Genomic DNA, 8,497 nt, shown 5'->3' on the forward strand with positions numbered 1-8,497 from the left:
ATACTCGGGTGGTGGCGCGTGAGGCTACTTTTATCCAGTGTCTGGTAGTGAAGACCTTGTGAGTCAGGTAACATTTTATTTTATTTAGTTTTTATTTCTGTCTGGCGAGCAATACGGTAACCAAGCAGGGTTGGCCTTGTGACGTCACCGTGGGTTGGAGTTGACAGTCACCGTGGGTTGGAATTGACAGTCCCCGTGGGTCTGAATTGGCTCCTCACCACTACAGTACACTTGCCTTCTTCATGGTGATAACTGTCCCGTCTCTCACTATACTGCACACTACACTACACAACCACTACACTTACCTATGACATTTACCTATGATGATTACGTATGTACTTTACCTATGACATTTACCTATATACGAGGCTTAACACCCCCCCCCCACCCATGATAATATTTACCTCCAACTCACACCACCAAATAATTGCATTTAAAAGACTATCCGACAGACCACAACAACCAAGTGATTCTTTTGTTTAGTGTATGATAAATCTCTCTTTTTGTTTACAGTAGCACCACACACTCCCCCAGCTAACCGAGTCCAATACCTACACGGTGCCCACTAGTCATGCTGGGCCGGGCTTGCCTTGCACCTGGCGGGAGACGAATATTAATTTGTGGACGACGTTAGCAGGTGTTTGTGAGCCTCGTGTCTGAAAAGCTGCCAGTTGTAAACACGGAAGGCGTGGACTGGGAGGCAAATCCACCGTCTAGATGTGGTAGGAATAAACCATGAAAGGTGTGCGTTAGACTACAAGGTGTGGAGGACTACAAGGTGTGGAAGACTACAAGGTGCGTGAGACTACAAGGTGTGGAGGACTACAAGGTGTGGAAGACTACAAGGTGTGGAAGGGATGTGGATGAAGGCATGATGGGTTTGAGGGATGTGGATGGAGGATGTGCAAGGGATGTGGATGGAGGCTTAAACAGTCAAGAATGTTCCAAGTTCGACTGTAAGGACACGATATATTGGAAGGTGTCCAAGAGGAGACGAGAGAGAGAGCCAGGAACTATCACCACCACAATGCCACCACTACCACAATGCCACCACTACCACAATGCCACCACTACCACAATGCCGCCACTACCACAATGCCACCACCACGACTACCGCAAGCCACCACAACAACCACTACTACTACCACAAAGCCACAACGACCACAATGAAACTACCACCACTACGACTACCACAATGCCACCACCACCATTACAATAATTACCACCACCACCACTACTTGTAACCCTCAGGTATACAATTATCCAGCCAACAAGGAAATAATTTTGATCACGAGTTGTTTACAGTTCTCAGGAAGTAATCTGCGGCTAATATCACTACTGATGAACCGCAGTCTTGTTCTGTAGTGACGGTTTACACACTGTAGAGGGTGAGGATGGTTTACACACTGTAGAGGGTGAGGATGGTTTACACACTGTAGAGGGAGTGGATGGTTTACACACTGTAGAGGGAGTGGATGGTTTACACACTGTAGAGGGAGTGGATGGTTTACACACTGTAGAGGGAGTGGATGAGGATGTGCAGTAACCTCAATGTGCTGTTATAACTTTCATCTTGTGTGAGCAGAGGCGTCAGTTGTCCCGGGGGGTGATGGCCGCTAACTGCCCATGAGACACCTGCTGTTACTGCTTTATCAACACGCTAAGACTCTCTCTCTATCATTGTCATTAATCTTCCCTTGATCATTTCTTTTTCGTAAATTCACACAACGAAGGTGAATAGTGTGTGTGTGTGTGTGTGTGTGTGTGTGTGTGTGTGTGTGTGTGTGTGTGTGTGTATATTGCAGATGTAGAAGTGCGTTACTTAAAAAAAGTTACGTTACTTAGAAAATACGTAACTTAAAAAATACGTTACTCTAAAAAATACGTTATTTAAAAAATACATGATTTTAAAATTACGTTACTTTAAAAAACATAACTTAAAAATACGTAACTTTAAAAAATACGTAACTTAAAAAATACGCAACTTTGAAAATACGTAACTTAAATCCGTTACTAAAAACACGTTACTTAAAAATACGTTAATTAAAAAAAATCACTTTCGTTGTCAGATCAATACAAGACGCCTTGGCTCACGACACCTTCCCCACAATCCACCAGCGTTTCCTTGACCTACTGTATATACTGGGGTGCCTAATCATCAGGTTATCTCCTATACCGTGTCATGACTTTTACTCCTTGAACTACTTCCTAAATGACCTGACTCACGGCAGTCTCCAGGTCACTACACCACCGCGTCGCGTCGGCAAACTTGACTAAGGAGTTTTAATATCCATCCACTCAATTTTTTCCTTATATTACAGATCGCCTTTTTATCCTGTTATTCAGACAGAGAGCAGTGTCCATAAGCTATTAGCCAACTAGCTATATATATATGACCAATAGGCAGTTACTATTAGATACTATCATAAACAGCACCCCAACACTACCCAACCTAACGCAAACCCAACCTAACCCCCCAAGGTCGCGTTAGGGTGTTAAATCATGAGGTGAAATAAGCTAGTGTGTGTGGGGGTGGGGGGGGGGGCTAATGTTCATGTGATCCCAGTACAGTAGTCCTCATCGCCGTTACCTTAAATCACCACCACATAAACCACCTTAACACAACACCGGGGGTTAAGGAGACACGTGAAGATTGGATACATGACACTGGGTAGAGAACAGGTAGAATCTGTGTGTCAATTATGGCCAAAGATAATCAATCCCAACATGTGTTACTTACAAGTGACACACACACACACACACACACACACACACACAGGTCACGGTACAAGCGTCACCACCACCAAGGCACCATCTCTTCCTCCTCCCCTCACAACCTTAGCTACGACTTGAGTCCCTCTGTCGCCAAGAGTGATCTACACCCAGACATTTAATCTCGCCCCTTAAGTTCCTCTTCAATAGTCTTTATCTCACGTGGCTATGAGTAAGGATGCTATATATACTTCGACTGGAGGGGTGGGAGGGGAGGGGAGGGAGGGGAGGGGTGGGGTGTCTAATCTTCAGGTAATCCATAAGACCTAATCCCATGATGCCAATCCTCTTTATCAGTCCTCAATGGGAAGGAACCGAGGACCCCCACCACCATCACCACCACCCATCCCTTGATTCAATTACCAATGTCTCTCTCCCATTGTGTTCCGGCGCCAAGTTCACCCCTAAACTATTTCCTCCGGGCCAAGAGACGATTAAACTCAGGAGCCAAGAACTTCCCCGGGACGGTGCTGAACGCCTCTGACGGGGTATGGCGGTGTAGTCCTGAGAGAGCGCCCAACTTCATGAATACACAATTTGCAGCTTTGGGGTCAGAGGTGTGGGGGAGGGGGAGAGGTGTGGGGAGGGGGAGGGGGTGTGGGGAGGGGGAGAAAATGTGGGGAGGGCGGAGGTTGGGGGAGTGGTGTGGGGAGAGCGGAGGTTGGGGGAGTGGTGTGGGGAGGGAGTGGGGGGGTTAAACAGGAGTATTTTGGTAAGACCTCCTTGAGACACAAGCACTCAGCCCTGTATACTATAGGATCTTACTGTAATTGGTGATGAACCGAGCGCGTTTCTTTTGGTACCGTATATAACTGAGACGTGCTGGTGTATACATGGGGTGCTGGTTTATACATAGGGTGCTGGTTTATACATGGGGTGCTGGTTTATACATGGGGTGCTGGTTTTATACATGGGGTGCTGGTTTTTATACATGGGGTGCTGGTTTATACATGGGGTCTGGTTTATACATGGGTGCTGGATTATACATGGGGTGCTGGTTTATACATGGTGCTGGATATACATGGGGTGCTGGTTTATACATGGGGTGCTGGTTTATACATGGGGTGCTGGTTTATACATGGGGTCTGGTTTGTCATGGGGTGCTGGTTTTTTATACATGGGGTGCTGGTTTATACATGGGGTGCTGGTTTATACATGGGGTGCTGGTTTATACATGGGGTGCTGGTGTATACATATGGGGTGCTAGCATACATGGGGTGCTGTGGTTTATACATGGGGTGCTGGTTTTTATACATGGGGTGCTGGTTTTATACATGGAGTGCTGGTTTATACATGGGGTGCTGGTTTATACCATGGGGTGCTGGTTTTATACATGGGGTCTGGTTTATACATGGGGTGCTGGTTTATACATGGGGTGCTGGTTTATACATGGGGTCCTGGTTTATACATGGAGTGCTGGATTATACATGGGGTGCTGGTTTATACATGGGGTGCTGGATTATACATGGGGTGCTGGTTTATACATGGGGTGCTGGTTTATACATGGGGTGCTGGTGTATACATGTGGACTGGGTGCTGATGTATACACGAGATTTTCGTGTAAACAAGAAGTTCGCGTGTAGCTCCACATTGGCTTCTCGCGCACACATCAACTCGTCTACACCAAGGTCGAGTATTATGTAGACCTTGGTGACGACATGAGGTTGTATACAGTACTAACGTCAGAACCGCACAAGACAACAACGCAATCAAGAAAATGAAATCTTTTGTGAGCTGCAGAGAGCCTGGAGACACCCACCTCAGGCAACGGTGCTCAGAATCAGTTCATGGCCGACCACCAGTGTACAGGGGAGAGAAAAGGAAGCGAGGAAGGGGGAAGAGAGACGGAAAAGGACAGAAGAGGAGGGGAAAGAAGGGGAGAAGAAAGAAGAGGAAGGGGGAGGAGGGGAGGGGGAACGTGATCAATCTGGCGAGTAAAGAACGTCATCAATTTGGCGAGTAAAGAACGTCATCAATCTGGCGAGTAAAGAACGTCATCAATCTGGCGAGTAAAGAACGTCATCAATCTGGCGAGTAAAGAACGTCATCAATCTGGCGAGTAAAGAACGTCATCAATCTGGCGAGTAAAGAACGTCATCATCAATTTGGCGAGTAAAGAACGTCATCAATCTGGCGAGTAAAGAACGTCATCAATCTGGCGAGTAAAGAACGTCATCAATCTGGCGAGTAAAGAACATCATCAATTTGGCGAGTAAAGAACGTCATCAATTTGGCGAGTAAAGAACGTCATCAATCTGATGAGTAAAGAACGGGTGTTGTATACTATGTGGCTATATAATTATGTCATTTTCTAGTTTCTAATCAGGAGGCTGATGTGGAACTGGGTTTGCTGACCACAATGTCCGCCGCCACCCTCTCAAGGGTTCGGGGATCACTGTGAGAGGCCACAGGGGTGCAGGTAGAACCCGCCCTCCGTCGCTGGTTCTGGCAAACATCACAAGTCCTCTTCTGTTTCTTTATTTTCCACCTTTAACTTCACATTCAAAGTTTCGTAGAGTCCCCTCAAATGTACTAGTAATCATTTCGTAGTACAATATACGCGTTTGCACAAACTGCTGACAAGAGTGCAATTATCCGCGGTCTGTGTCCCTGTTCGGGCGCCAATTGTCATGGTTTTAGGTGTGTCGGTGGTAGTATGAGTGGATTTTATTATATAAAGATAATAATATGTCGTATTTCTTACCGTAGAGTTCGATACCTTCACACTGGTTACTTACAGGAGATTATGGCGTATCTACGTAGAAGTTCACTCCACCACTCGACATTCCATGATTTATACTTGATAAATGATGATTTAATGAATTCCATTAATTTTCAACACCTATCTCAGTTATTGGTTATACTTTGTCATAACCAATCAGTCATTACCTTTAGTAATAATAAGATAGGATCACAGATACGGGCAGATAATTGCACTTACATTTATTTCTCAAGCTTCCATACAATGATTTACAATTTGCATGGATATATGATTCACTCACGTTCACGCTGTAATAAAATTAATCTTCTAAAAAAGAATTTTCAATTTGGGGACACATGTGATTACTCTACTGTGGGCATGACTTAACAGAGCCTTAATTCTTCAAGTGATTCATTTACTGCCAGCCTGGATTGCTTCTGTTACAACCAGGCTTCATCACAAGAACTTCTTTACACGGCAATAACAACAAAAGGTACTTTTGGGTTACCACACATAGTCTCGCGTCACTGACAGTCACTGTAGACGGGTGTCGTGCAGGAGAACTCTATAAGCGTGAATTAATTAACCATTTACTGTAGGTTTGATAGGCCAGCCTGGATTGCTCTTGTCGCAACCAGGCATCCACACGTGATATTTCCACGGGGATAACAACCTAGGTTAACACACTTAGTCTCGTGTCGATCACGGTTCACAGGACGGAGTGGCGGTGGAGGACTCTGTGTGGTGCAGTGTCCCGCTCCCTTTCAGGAGGGAGAGAGTCAAGACGACTTCTTAACTAAGCCATGGCTCAGGGGATACTACTTAAAATGAGGTTTTTGGGTGTGAAGCGATGAACAGTACAACACTGTTTCACTACCCACCCCCCTAAAGGCAGGCTAACATACACTAATTGAAAATACATGTCCCAGTTATGCCTAGCTGGGCGTCTTATCTCTGGTAAAACAAACTTTGGAGTTGGTTGCGTGGGTAAGCCTAACGCAACCCATGACACATGTCATTTTCTAGTGTCTTAAAAGTACGGATTACTTTGTTTATACATCTTATGGCAACTAGATTTTTTTTTTATTCTGGGAGATAAAAATCCACTTATGTTTACCTATTTAGATCAATTAATAAATAAATACATTCACATATTAGACGCAGGGAAAATAACGGAATGTAAGAAAAAACTAAAAAAATAAGGGTAAATTCTGATATGTAAGGAATATAGTATTAGTCACCATCTAAAAAATATAAAACCACTAGAATAATCGGGGTTTCACTATTCGGAGGTTCGGTTCGGGGGTTCGGCTCGGGGGTTCGGTTCGGGGGTTCGGCTCGGGGGTTCGGTTCGTGTGCTTCAGATCTAACCGAGAAAAAGATGGAGGAGTGTTGTGTTGAGGTGAAGGGCGGGAGGGAGAGAAGAGTCTACCCTGGCCACCTCAATATTGCATCACCAAGACGTATCTCCCCAACGTAAAACAACATCCCGGACATGAAGATTAGTCACCCTAGCTTATTTGCACCAATGGATTAAAGTTATTAAACACACTAACGCTACCTGGAGGGTGGTCTATAGATTAGGTTAGGGTTGCATTAGGGTGTTAAATCATCAGGTGAAATAAGCTAGGGTGCCTGTTCTTCACGTGAGGACTTTTGTTTTCATTGGGGATATACTGTAGTTCGCTCGTTCATACAGGGACGAACAAAGACCAATTACCACATCTCTCCTCGGGTTGTTAATGTTCAACCTCCACTACCACCTAACCACCATTAACAATCACCACTACCATTCTACCACCACTACCCCACTACCATCCTGCCACTTACCAACCCACTACTAACCCCGCCACTTACCACCCCCCCACCAAACTAGTTGTCATATCCAGCTTGGAGTTGCGCTGGGGAGTTGGGGCGCGCGTCCTGCATATCTCAACTCGTGGGCGACCCTCCCAGCCTCGTCCATCATGCCACCTGCTGGTACCTAACACAATCCCAGTAACCAGAGCAAAGAGGCAACACCACCCCTCACGCCTCACAAGGAAAGGAAGGTGAAGTAGATCTAGTGAGGATTTAAAGTCTTTCTGGGAACTATGACCGTGAGATGGGTGTTTTAGTAACATAACGGAAAATACCACACAGTCTCCCAAAGGCGCCACCAGCCAGTAAAACCAACAAGCCACCAGCCAGTAAAACCAACAAGCCACCAGCCAGTAAACCCAACAAGCCACCAGCCAGTAAACCCCAGCAGCCAGCCACCAGCCAGTAAAACCAACAAGCCACCAGCCAGTAAAACCAACAAGCCACCAGCCAGTAAACCCCAACAAGCCACCAGCCAGTAAACCCAGCAAGCCACCAGCCAGTAAACCCAGCAAGCCACCAGCCAGTAAACCCAACAAGCCACCAGCCAGTAAAACAGCCAGCAAGCAGCACCAGCCAGTAAACCACAAGCCACTTAGCCAGTAAAACCAACAAGCCACCAGCCAGTAAACCCAACAAGCCACCAGCCAGTAAACCCAGCAAGCCACCAGCCAGTAAACCCAGCAAGCCACCAGCCAGTAAACCCAACAAGCCACCAGCCAGTAAACCCAACAAGCCACCAGCCAGTAAACCCAACAAGCCACCAGGCATTAAACCCAACAAGCCACCAGGCATTAAACCCAACAAGCCACCAGGCATTAAACCCAACAAGCCACCAGCCAGTAAACCCAACAAGCCACCAGCCAGTAAACCCAACTTGATCAAGCACATTACTGGGTGGGGTGAAGCACGAGCGCCCGGTGTACAGGAGTGTGTTTATGCATGGGGTTGAGACTCTTGATACGTGTTCCTCACCTCGTACACGGGATGCCCTCTGCACGGGAGCCTCCAGTTTAACACACAAAACTCTCTTTTTATTACCCATGATTCACACAGAGTAATGAATAAAGTTGTGGGCCTCGAGGGGCTCCCGACGTCAACCCTAATCTTAGATGCACGTCCACCAAATTTGTTTAAGATCAGATAGTCAGTTAAGAGTGTCTG

General features: G+C 46.1%; 1 protein-coding gene across 1 annotated transcript; it reads left to right on the forward strand.

The window, feature by feature from the left end:
• Window positions 1–3,137: 3,137 nt before the first annotated feature.
• Window positions 3,138–8,285, forward strand: LOC121856885 (non-classical arabinogalactan protein 31-like). The gene is made up of 2 exons (XM_042352654.1): window positions 3,138–3,260; window positions 7,950–8,285. The coding sequence occupies exons 1-2, from the start codon at window positions 3,138–3,140 to the stop codon at window positions 8,283–8,285; spliced, it is 459 nt and encodes a 152-aa protein (XP_042208588.1).
• Window positions 8,286–8,497: the final 212 nt, after the last annotated feature.

Source organism: Homarus americanus, unplaced genomic scaffold, assembly GCF_018991925.1.
Source record: "Homarus americanus isolate GMGI-L3 unplaced genomic scaffold, GMGI_Hamer_2.0 scaffold6320, whole genome shotgun sequence".
NCBI lineage: Eukaryota > Metazoa > Arthropoda > Malacostraca > Decapoda > Nephropidae > Homarus > Homarus americanus.